The sequence below is a fragment of the Aspergillus pseudoviridinutans genome, assembly GCF_018340605.1.
Source record: "Aspergillus pseudoviridinutans IFM 55266 DNA, scaffold_6, whole genome shotgun sequence".
Lineage (NCBI taxonomy): Eukaryota > Fungi > Ascomycota > Eurotiomycetes > Eurotiales > Aspergillaceae > Aspergillus > Aspergillus pseudoviridinutans.
The window spans coordinates 2,151,633-2,163,502 of NW_025091286.1; the positions used below are offsets into that span (position 1 = coordinate 2,151,633).

General features: G+C 48.8%; 4 protein-coding genes across 4 annotated transcripts; 2 read left to right on the top strand and 2 right to left on the bottom strand.

The window, feature by feature from the left end:
• Window positions 1-698: 698 nt before the first annotated feature.
• Window positions 699-1,601, top strand: Asppvi_009179 (transcription factor of the MADS box; the record flags this gene model as incomplete). The annotated part of the gene is made up of 3 exons (XM_043305037.1): window positions 699-944; window positions 1,130-1,264; window positions 1,323-1,601. 3 exons carry the CDS (start codon window positions 699-701, stop codon window positions 1,599-1,601), a joined length of 660 nt encoding a protein of 219 aa, XP_043160972.1.
• Window positions 1,602-2,775: 1,174 nt separating this feature from the next.
• Asppvi_009180 (DUF803 domain protein) lies at window positions 2,776-4,778 on the bottom strand (the record flags this gene model as incomplete). The annotated part of the gene is made up of 4 exons (XM_043305038.1): window positions 2,776-4,317; window positions 4,376-4,468; window positions 4,528-4,665; window positions 4,737-4,778. 4 exons carry the CDS (start codon window positions 4,776-4,778, stop codon window positions 2,776-2,778), a joined length of 1,815 nt encoding a protein of 604 aa, XP_043160973.1.
• Window positions 4,779-5,372: 594 nt separating this feature from the next.
• Asppvi_009181 (H(+)-transporting V1 sector ATPase subunit E) lies at window positions 5,373-6,188 on the top strand (the record flags this gene model as incomplete). Its single annotated transcript, XM_043305039.1, has 3 exons — window positions 5,373-5,405; window positions 5,465-5,976; window positions 6,038-6,188. The coding sequence occupies 3 exons, from the start codon at window positions 5,373-5,375 to the stop codon at window positions 6,186-6,188; spliced, it is 696 nt and encodes a 231-aa protein (XP_043160974.1).
• A 568-nt stretch (window positions 6,189-6,756) lies between these two features.
• On the bottom strand, window positions 6,757-9,159 carry Asppvi_009182 (uncharacterized protein; the record flags this gene model as incomplete). Its single annotated transcript, XM_043305040.1, has 7 exons — window positions 6,757-7,410; window positions 7,463-7,616; window positions 7,665-7,743; window positions 7,795-7,924; window positions 7,986-8,038; window positions 8,089-8,190; window positions 8,253-9,159. The coding sequence occupies 7 exons, from the start codon at window positions 9,157-9,159 to the stop codon at window positions 6,757-6,759; spliced, it is 2,079 nt and encodes a 692-aa protein (XP_043160975.1).
• Window positions 9,160-11,870: the final 2,711 nt, after the last annotated feature.

Genomic DNA, 11,870 nt, shown 5'->3' on the forward strand with positions numbered 1-11,870 from the left:
GCACTCTAAGTGAAGAAGACCTGACAGTCGCAAGTGGTAATATTACGGTACAGGGCGAACTGTGAGTTGGCCTCCAAATCGAACCTTCTAAGGCATCATCCAACCATCAGCACTGCCAAGGCCGTATTCCCCCACCGCTGGGTCTGGACAAAGTATAATCGATTAGCTCGTTACGTTTGTACCAAGTATTATTGTAAGGATCCACTCATGAATGCTTCGCTCTCAGCCATAAATTCATTGGAGTTATTCTTATTATTACTGAGTTTAAAAACTCCAAACACGGGGTACAAAGATGTATCATGCATCCCCCAGCTGGAAACTGTGATTGATTACTCAGGACGTTCCTAGCCAGGCCTGCCCACTGATACGGCCGCCGAGGTACCTAAGGATTCCATTGTAACGGTACTGTATTGACTCATAGATACTGCCAGACCCACTATTTCACGTGACTGACCGCCTGCCTGTCCCAACCGGCACTTTGCCTTCTTCGACTCTCCTCCCGATTTTCTTTCCTTCTCGTCCTGAACCCAAACCCTGCGAAGCAAACGCGTTACTCGATTTGGTCATCCTTCCCCCCCTCAAAAGCATCATTCCTCTTTCGGCATTCGTGTTCACAACCCCCAGGGTTCTACCATTACTCGCTGCTCAACTCGATTAATCCTTTTTCGTGCCCTTTTATCACCTACTTTTGATCCATCATGGCCGACATCACCGCCGTCGGTGAGGAGAACCCTTCTCCTACCCAGGACGACCTGCAGCAGGCCGCCGGCAATGGCGCCGCTGACAACCGCGGTCCCAAGCGTTCGAGAATGAGCGCAGAAGACGATGACGATGACGATGACAAGCCTGGTCGCGAGCGCAGAAAGATTGAGATCAAGTTCATTCAAGATAAGTCGCGTCGCCACATCACCTTCTCCAAGCGGAAGGCGGGTATCATGAAGAAGGTGCGTACTTTCGCGTCTCCCTGCCCGCGGTTATCACCTGTTTTTCGAGTCTTGTGCATTTTCTATCCGCTTGTTTTTTTGTTTAAACTTGATTGTTTTACGAATTGGATCTTTTGTTCAAGACATGTTTCGTATATTCAACTACATTGGACAGTTGCTGACCTTACAATGCGATCGCAAAACAGGCGTATGAGCTCTCCGTCCTCACAGGTACTCAAGTATTGTTGCTCGTCGTGTCCGAAACCGGTCTTGTCTATACTTTCACCACTCCCAAGCTTCAACCACTGGTGACGAAGGCCGAGGGCAAGAATCTCATCCAGGTTAGTTGTCAGAGCACGTTCGGTCTGGTACCAGCATAATTAACCAATTCCACATCAGGCTTGCCTCAACGCTCCGGATCCTGCCACCAACGAAAATGGCGTTGAAGCTCCGGAGGTGCCAGCAGAGACGCCCGAGGATGTTAACCACCCCAATGTCAACCCTCAGCAGTCGAATATTCCACGTCCTGCGGGCATGCACCCAGGCTACATGACGAACGAACAGCAGCAGCAGATGGCCTATTATCAGGGCTTGCAGCAGCAACAACAGGCTGGTGGGCAGTACCCCGGCATGCCTGTGGGCAATCGAATGCCCCCTCAGCACCAACCCACTGCGTAGATGGGGTTCTTATTTGCATACCTAGCATGATCTGAGGGCGGTTCGGTGGTCCGTATTTTGCCTTCATTTGTTGCCTGCAGCATCTGTAACCCCGCTCTGCCCTGCCCTATTTGATACCCGTCGATTCTTGATGCGCAAGAGTTGATTTTTCGAGATCTGTCTTTTGTGGTCTCCCCCGTCACGGCGAGTAACAAAACCACTATATTGACATCCGACCCGAGAGAATTGAAAAAAGAAAGAAAGGAAAAAAAAAAGTTTATCTCGCACTATAATGGACACGAGCACATCACTCTCGTTCCAGAACAATTACCCTCCTTTCCCGTTCATCATCTCCTAATCATCTCCTAGACGACGGTGGAGGTGGCGGTGTTCCTGGTGCTTTTTCCCATTCTTTATCTCTGATTTTTCGTTGGCGAAGGGGACTCATTTATTCATTTTCTTTCATCTGATATAATCTGTTTGGTGTGCTTTGATCAATTGTCTATTGCGTTTCGTTTGATTTCCCCTCTGCGTCCTGCGCTTTTCCTTCGCATCCTCGTCCCAATGTCGCTGGACTACTCACTTCGGGTCATGGTCAAATTTGACCCAAAAGTAGAGCGGGGTTTTGGAGAAAGGCGCGGAACTGACTTTATCTGACTGAGTAAATGATATGATATGGATGGATGGTTTTCATCGGGTAGGAAGTACGACATGTATGGTACGGAGAAAATGGAGCTAAGCCTTTTCTCTTTGTCTGTCGCTATGTTCATTAATATGCTCTAGTTCCAAATTAAATTACCCAGCCCAAGTATAATTGCTAGAGTTCTTAAGTGCATTTAATGACCTTATGCTTTGATCATTAGCACCTGCCCTGTGGACAACAGGTTATCAGGGATCCAGTAGGCCCTCAAACAGCTGTTACTGTGGGTACTAATATACCCACATGGATAGAAGAAGCCAAGCTCAAAGAGTGACAGATTTATTACCAAGTAGGTTTATCACATGATGCCAATGCCGACTAATTCGACTTTATATCTCTTATTGGATCAAGCTAAGTAAGCAAGAGTAAATGCACTACTGAGTATATATTGGGGTATTGTACAAAAGGAAAACAGCCATGGCCAAGAAAGCGCCAAAATGAGATCAAATGGTCAGAATTTCTAGGCAACATACAAGCAATAGCAGCATATGCTCTTCAGCCGTCATGTAAAGGGGAATGGGAAGAGTCAAGTAGAGGATCGTGTGATTGAGATCCACTGCGTGGGCGGTGTCTTGTCCACCGCGAGAGATATCGTAGGCCACTTCTCCACGCTTGGGCTAAGGCGTTTCTCGAGCCTGCAAGGGGGCCGCCGCTGGATGGAGTGGCCGAGAGTTGGAGCGGTTCGCGACCGCTACTTGATGAAATGGGGTAATTCGATCCTTCAGGTCCACGTCCGCGCTCGCTCTCACCCGATGTGCCGTAGCCGATGGAGCGAATTGAGTGGTTGCCTCGGAAGGCGCCAAAGTAGGTGCTTGTTTTTTGGAGAGATTGTCGATAGTCAGGGCCCGGGACTGAAGTTCTTCGCTGGTGTCCTCCTTCGTAGACTGAGCGGGCGTTTCTACGGTTTGTCCAGGTGTTTTGACCGACTGCGCCAATTGTCGAGTGCCGGGGCCCACGGTGAACACTTTCCCTCAGGGTGCTGCTTCGAGGACGGAGTTGCCAGAGGGGACCCCTACCGGTGTATTCGTAGTCCGAGTCATCCAGCTCAGCCCAGATGGAGGACGGGTCCATGTCAGCAGTTGGGGTTTGGTGAGGAGTCGATGAAAACAGAGGTAAACTGGGTGTCCGTCCATGAGGGGACACGTGCGGCGGGTGGAATGCCTGCAGGAGAGGCTGTCGCTCTCCGACGTGCAATTCTTCGTCCTCTTCGCCAACTTCCCGAGGAGAATGCGTGTCCTCCTCAACAACAGCCATACCGGGACCCAATCCGGTTTGAGAAGGGCCAACAACGGTCACAGACGCATGGCTGTCGATAATCTCCAATCGCCACGAGAGACAGAGCACTCCACTCAGCAGAACGACCGTTCCGAGAGCAATCAGGCCAGCGTGGAAACCTGCCAGCTGGGACAGTTGTCGGAAGTAGATCAAACCATCCAGGATAGCGATGATGTTGTAGATGCAGAATACGAAAGGATAAAGAATGCTCGTACTGCACAACTTCAAGCCACGGTGTAAGAAATATAATTGCGTCAGTGCAAGGGAGATCATTGCGAGCAGAATCACCCATGACTGCCATCGATTAAACTGATTCACGCGATCCACAATCGTTCGGACAAGAAGCTCGACAGCTGACTTCGCTAAAAGTAAGGAGTGGGCCGACAAAATGCCACTGATCAGACCATAGCATAGACCGCGGATAAGCCTGACACGGCTCGGGGCCATTGGTATATGCGGAGTACAGGTATGTCGAATACTTGCATGCCTTGAGCGGTGCGGAGAGGCGAGAAGCTTGAGTGACTTTGAGACGAGCAGAATGACCAGCACAATGACCGCTGTCCCCACCATCCAGAGTACGAAATTGCGTCGCTGAAGAAGCTCCAGCAGTTGATCCAGACTATGCGCCGGCTCCCCTATAGCGCCAAATATAGCTATCAAGACTGCACCAATGCAGACCAGGATCGTACCGATAAAGGAGTACCTGGTGAACGCTTCGCCGAGAACTAAAGTGGCGAAGATCGTGTTGAAAACCAGTCCCGACTATCGTTTGGCTTAGCAAGTCTCTACCGCCTGCTGCAGAGGAAAAGAGGAGACTAACCGCTTGGAGGGTTGAGAGCACTGGAAGCGGAAGTGTAGTGATTTGGATCGTACTCCCCACAATGTTCGAAACAACGAACATTAGCATTCCTAGCTAAAAGGGGATCAGATCTTCCGTCATTCGAGTGTCCAGAGAAAGTACATGTTGCGCACCTGCCATCTTCGACGCTTGTATGGTGGTCGTCGTATGTCATAGGGATGTTTCTCGTCCTCGAGTAAATGCGATTTGCGCTGTAGTGTCAACCCGATGGCTTGCAGACTGGTCGAAATCAAGCCGACTATTACCCCGACCTATTCGCATCCCGGTGTCAGCAGAAGGGTCAAGCGACATTTCGACGGGAAGTAGCTTGTTTGAATCATACCGCGACACTACCCTGGGGCGACAGGTCACCAAGATTTCCCATGGTCGAGTATCCTGATGCATTGGTCGTCAAGCGGGGGACGAAGGAGAGCAATAGGGCATGAGAGAAGAGCTTCTAGCAGTTACCCAAATAAAGGCGCCATGGTAGTTAAATAATATCCAATTCTGAGCGGACGCAGGAACCGAGACGAGTATCTACCCCGTAGTGAAGATGTGAGACCAAGCTTAAATTAACATTGAACCAACACTGGGTCTGAGATGAGGTTACCTCATGCGGCGGGCGGGAAGACAAAGACAAGTGACCCGATCGTCAGCAGATCCGCTTCGTGCCAGTGCCAACACCGTCTCCGTTCACCTGCCCTTCTGCAGTGGTATCGATATCGCGTCACATCTCCCCTTCCCGATATTTCATAACATTCCCGAAAGGTAAGCATGATCTCTTGTCCAGTCTGATCCCGATCTGTATGCAGCTTGTTCCTTGTGGGACCTTATCAAACAGCAATGCTGACCTTAGCTCCTTGGTCGCCCATCCAGCAAGCACTCCGCATCAGAAAGCTCAACTCCCCACCATTTGGCATTTCGACGCTTCAACCTCCTTTGTTCTTAATACAAAAACCTTGAATACAAAGCTTTCAAAATGTCGCAAAGCCATGCTCTCTCCGATGATCAGGTATGCACTGGCACCGATCATGAATGCRGGTTCACCGAGCTCATCCAGTCTACGAACAGGTTGCGGGCGAGCTCCGCAAGATGACGGCCTTCATCCGGCAAGAAGCGCTGGAGAAGGCCCGTGAAATCCAACTCAAGGCCGACGAAGAATTCGCAATCGAAAAGTCCAAGCTTGTCCGCCAGGAGACCGCCGCCATCGACTCGCTCTACGAGAAGAAGTTCAAGCAAGCTGCCATGTCCCAACAGATCACCCGCTCCACTCTCGCCAACCGGACCCGTCTCCGTGTCCTTTCCGCTCGCCAGGAGCTTCTCAACGACCTGTTTCAGCAAGCCCGCGACAAGATCTCCGACGTTGCGTCCAAGGATGCCAAGAAATACCAGAACGTGCTCAAGGGGCTGATTCTTGAGGGCCTGTACGCTTTGAATGAGGACAAGGTATCCATTCGGGCGAGGAAGAAGGATTTCGGGGCGGTCAAGAAGGCAATTGAAGAGGCACTGAAGGAGTTCAAGGACAATGTTGGCAAGGAAGCGACGGCGGAGTTGGACGAGGCCGATCCGTTGCCGGAAGGATCGTACGTTCTATCGCCTTCTCCCTTCTAGTGATTATCTATCATTCTAACTGGTCATTTCTAGTGCTGGCGGTGTATTCATTGTTGGCGGTCAGGGCAAGATTGAGATCAACAACACCTTCGAGGAGCGCCTGCGTTTGCTTGAGATTGACGCTCTGCCTGCCGTCAGAGAGACACTATTTGGAAAGAACACAAACCGGAAGTTTTATGATTAGGAAGGTTGAGGTGCTCTTGCCCACAAGTGCTGCACTGTCGTCGTTTTATTTCCCGCTGTTTCTGTCCGTATCCTGTGGTCCATCCTTCATCTTTTTTCTTCGAACTTTGTTATTCGGAATCAGCATAGCTTTGTACACAATCTCTTTTTTCTGTTTCCCTTATTTTATCCCAGCAGGGATGGGCGATGATATATACTGCTCTTTATACAATAGATACAAGTGCAATGGCAAAGCCAGGCTGCATAAGGATCATTCACGTCGTTATTTCTAGGTTCTTGAGAGCCCTATTCTTTCCCACAGCTCAGTAGGGAGGCCGGGTGCAATTTGCACGGTAGCGCCACTCTGCTTTCCATCGGCCTTTATGCTGCCACTCTTCGGGCCGATATCAGCGGCTGTTGCAACGGTCTGAAATCCATCAGCTTTTGTGATCTCGGAAAAGGCCTTTCGAATCCGATAAGGCTTGCGATGAGAGCTCATCACTGGTGAGAACAGACAGAACGAAGGGGCCGTTGGTTGGTTGGCTCGAGTCTGAATTGAGGTATTGGTCGTCTCGAGAAAGGTTGAAGGATCAAGAAGTATGTTCATGACTTCGAATGGGCATCTGCGTGTCTTTCTTGTCTTCCCCACTCCTTGGTTCTGCCCATTTCCTCATGTTATATTTAGCGCGTCCATTTTCAGCCCCGAAATGGCCAAACAACGTTTTCTTCGGAGGCGGTTTCGACCTCACAGAATAGACAATGCGGTAGTGCAAAGTTTCGAGGGCCTCCTTGGCCAAAGTCCGCTTGAGATGAGACGCGCCTGAGTCTTGAATCGACACGAAGATCTTCTTGACCCGATCAGCAAGCCTGTCAACATCCGCATTAAACTCTTTCTCGGCCTCTCTCGTTGGAAATGCCAGTCCAGACCATCCCGAGTCAATGGCAATGTTGAGGAGTGCTGTCACGGCACCGAGTTCTCCATAGTCATACTCAGGATTGCCTTTTCCTTTATATAGGTTAATGTTGAATCGCCGATCCTTCAAAAGGTCGATAATTATCTTCAGATCACTCATTACGTCAGGAGCCTCAGTCAGTCGAGCTGGGTCGCTCGTTAAGAAGGCCAGTGCGAGACGGCACCTCAGCGCCGCGATCCGACTTGAGGTAGGTAAAATATGTTTCAGAAGGCGACTCTGCAATACAAAGTCTCTGAAGGTGTTGTAGGCAGATCTGCAGACACGGTGCAACTTGAAATTCAGTTAGTGGGTGCTGTTCCGCCACAAAGCGCCTGGATCTCACCAAGCTATCAGCCGTGTCCTCGGGGACGCTCTCCATAACTGCCGTAATAGTCTTCTCCAAGTCTGAGCAAACGATAGCGTTGCTTGTAAGGGAAATGTCCAGCGCGAGACGAAAGAGAATATTCAGTAGATGTTCCCTGGTATCGTCGGCAAATCTATTGCAGTGTAAGCATGACCGTTGCAGCAAGGTAAAATCAACGTACAGTTCTGCGGCGTCGCGAAGTAATTCTAAGACGGACAGCAAGCACGCCAGATGCTGAGGTGTTTCTCGCGAATGACTGTCTGCGAGTTGTTAGACTTTAAGCGATAGGAGACATCGACCGAGAATCTCACTCTGAGGTGCTGGTTCAGGGACAACCGGCTCAGAAACATCCAGCGCTTTGGGGCTGGCGCCCAGCCGCTGAAAGAGCCTATTGATATCGTCCGGTCGAAACAGGGATTTTATGCGTTCAGCAGTAGCATGCTGGCAAGGCCATCTAGTAAGTCATACATAATCGACAAAATAGACGGATGGCTCTACACACCTTGAAAAGTCTACAATACGCATGTCTCAAGCTCTCCCGAGGTTCGCAAGGCACTTGAACTTGGTGAGCAATACGGACGAATCCACCACAAATAAATACTGACCAGAATGAAAGATCCAAGAAGTGAGCTCATCAGAAATATATGCTCTGGATAGAGCGAATTCAAGAGCTCCAGAGTGGAAGGCTCGCTCTCTCGATTCCGATTCTATGTTCTAGTCAGGACCACTAGAAACTGAGCCAGAAGCCGAAGCCAGATGAATTACAAACCTCGCAGTACCGCCAAATATGTCCCCGGAGCTATAGACTCTCGTGGGAATTCCAATGCAGGCAGAGCTTTTGCCTCATAGTTGAAAAATGACCAGAATTTCTCTATTTCGAGCGCCTCTGTTCTTCTGACGGCATCAAGTAGACGCTGTAATCCTAGCTCATCCTCCTGATCACCGAGTGCTGATGTCAACATTCCTTCATTCAGATGCCTGCTAGGAGGAGTGTCGAGTTTTGAAGGACTTTCATCCTCGCGAACAGCTTTCAATCTTGCAATGGTTGCCTCGGTTTCGTTATCACCGACTGCTTGGGTCACAAGATCATCGAGTGAGAATTTGTATTGTGGGACTGAGACTTTCGAGGAGTTGGGATTCGAAGACTTCTTCGTATCTTTGGGCCTTTGCGAACGCGACGCCATCCCTGAGTCGCCAATATTGCTCTCGGCTTCTCTCGTTTCGCTTCCTGCCGTTGGTTTGGGTTTCATGAACATCAACAGAGGATCTTCTAGTTGCTCAAAAGATGCTACCGAGTCTGTATCCTCTCCATCAGAGCTAATGACGACTTCCTTCCCGTTCTTGAATATCCGCTGGGATGAATTGAAACTTATTCCTGAAGATGGGTCGCCGACAATAGTCCCGTTACTGCTTTGGAAGCTCTGCTGAGGCGTCGGCTTTGGAGACGTTTCCTGTACCGATGATAGTAAAGAGTCTCTCAGCTGCGAGGCTGGTCCATCTGGGGCCTGTGGAGAGTCACCGTTTGCCAGGAACGACGACGAGGGCTCGGTGAGGGGTGAAGACTGTGGTGCCACAGTAAGAGCTTCGCTTGGCTTGCTATCGGAGTGAATGTCTTGCTTTGTCAGTGAAAAAGCTGGCCGCTTGAAGAAATCTGCAATATTGCGCGGCTGGGACATGTTTTTCATCCACAAACTTCACTAGATTGACCATCACCTCACGGCCTGCATGCGCAACTGAACATGTCGGCTTATCTGCTCCGCATCGACGCCTGACACGTATTGAACGCGCGCTCCTTTCACGAAGTCACATGACGCTGAGTCATCGATATATCTAACAATCAAACAACAATTTGCGAAATTTTTACGAAATTATGCCAAATGGTTTGGGTTATTGGGGACTCGTTGCCTCATACGAGGCTATGGTCGAGAATGCTATTTTGAGACAGCTAGCGACGCATCCTCGTCCTGGATCGAGTATGTGGTGCATTGCATTGTAAGACAAGCCGTTATCACATAGGGGTGAACACAGTCTATATGAGTGGTTGTGATACTAAAACGGGAAAGGGTGTGAGAGGTTGTTGGTGGATGAGTCCACAGGAATAGAAGTTCTGAGTACATGATCAAGTCGAGCCTTGTGTTACAGTGACTAGTATTAAACGTATCCTCGCCTTGCTGCTCAGCCATGCCGCGTTTCTCAGTTGGCGGTGCACACTCCGATATCGAGTTTAGGCCTCAACGAATAAGCCGGGACAATGATGACTGCATATATATCATTATGAGAGGAATGATGAGTGCCTGCCTCGCTGTATCGTGCAGTTGGAGAGCGTCGCAGGAAAGCCTGATATTTCCAAATTTAGGTTCGGAAACTACCTGAGGAGTTGGGACTGAGATTTGACGTGGGAGGATGAATGTATGCAACAATAGGCACGCCTCTAGTCCGTACAGAGTATTGAGTTTAGGTTTCCGGCATTCATCCAACTTCAATCACTTCTTATCGCAGGGCTTGCACAGTAAATAATATTCGGAAATTAGCCTCTGGAAGAATGAAGTTGGTGAACCTCAAAAAAAATGTTAGGTTTGACCTGGACCACATGTTATTGTCGATCAAAATAATAGCGACCTGAAGAAAGGTTTTGAATTGACACAAAACTCCTGAAGCAAGTTTCCATCTATCATTCCTTTGCATGTTGCAAAGAAAGTGAGAGTGCATCTACTTGTTTCATAAGGAGCAGAAAGTATGCACCTTCATGATTGAAAGACTGATTACCTATTAGGTCAGCTGTCCCTTCAATCGGGCGTGGTACTAGAAGGATAACCTAATTAGGAATTTACCGCTGCCCAAGGGGGCCATGATGTCGATCAGACTTGACCATGCACTTTATTCTCCACAGCAGTTCACGGTTGATCTGACCGACGCGGATCCACTACTGACGCAGCGAGCCCACAGTCCACCTTTGCAAAGGTGTCACCTATCGGGTATTTTTCTCCATCTCGTAAGTATCTGTCGCCTTTATCTCTGCGTAGACTACAGTGCCGTACTTGGACATATGGAATGTACTGCAAAATTACAGAGTTAGTGAGGATGAATATACTGACATCCAAGCGACAGACCCAAAATACGAAGTTGATAGACCGCGTCAATGCGGCATTAGTGAGATTAGTCATATGTCCTACAAATAACTCACTGGCCAAAAGTCAAAACGCTTGGCATAATGATCACTTTAGGACTTTTCGAGAACAACATTGATGATCGCCTGGGTAGCTCTCGTACTTTCTCCTGGAAAAGGGAAATGATAGGAGAATTGAGATGATAGTCACGACACGCAATAAGGGGCACAGCCAATCTGTCCGAGTTAAATAACTGTAAATCCCTTCAAAATAGAAGCCTGGCCAGCAGCCAAGACTCTTAAAAAGGAGAGGGATTTCGGGGTACGGAAGCGAAGCAACACACCCATGACCTTAAGGGGTATCTCTATTATTAATTGTTCACGGAAGCATCTAAACAAACAATCTATGATATTGATCAAAATCCTTGTCTATGCATTATGCATTATCGAGATATTTGGATAGATAAACTAGACACTTGTCTAGATACTTATGACTTTATGTCTTGCAGTTACAGGTGTGTAAAAATAAAAAAATACTCCCGTAAGTTGTAATTCCGTCCTCCGCGATATTTCGAAATATGGATAGATAATGTGGACCGGATGCCATAGGCATGTGCCATTTGTGCCGCCCTGACGGCTTTAGCCTGTTTCAAACTCCATACTCCGAGAAGCGCCCCTCCGTAGGTGGCCCTTCGGATATTCATATCGGACGTAAGCGCTAAGACTGCTGGTAATATATCAATATTAATACGACAGAACAGCACAATAATACCCATATCTATAACAGCATTGAGAACGCTTGCCATCGAGGCCTCGTGGCCGAAATGATCGAGATGATCGAAACCACATAAGTATTGACATGCCACAGTACGGAGTACATGCATGCCGTGTCTTCCGACGACAGTCCGGCTGCCCTGCCGCAGCCTGAAATCCTCAGTTGAGGTAGGGTAGGGTCAGGTAGGGTAGAGACGCGGAACCAGTTAAAGTCGCCTTTGATGACTCTGCAATCTGTCCAGATCTACGGACCTACAACATCTTACTCCGAATCCGTACTTCGGATGAGATTCGGCGGTATCCAACCGTTAATGAGCTCCTATATGTGTTTGTATCGAGTAAGACTGATCTGTGATTATAAAGCACATTTAAACTATTTGCCATCCCGACAAGCCGGAAATCCGTACCCCGTATCTATCTTCGCCGCCACCCTTACAAAATTTTTTGAGGGAACCAGATAAATGACTCTGCAGTCTGCAGCGAGGCTGGAAAGGCCTCGAGGCTTTG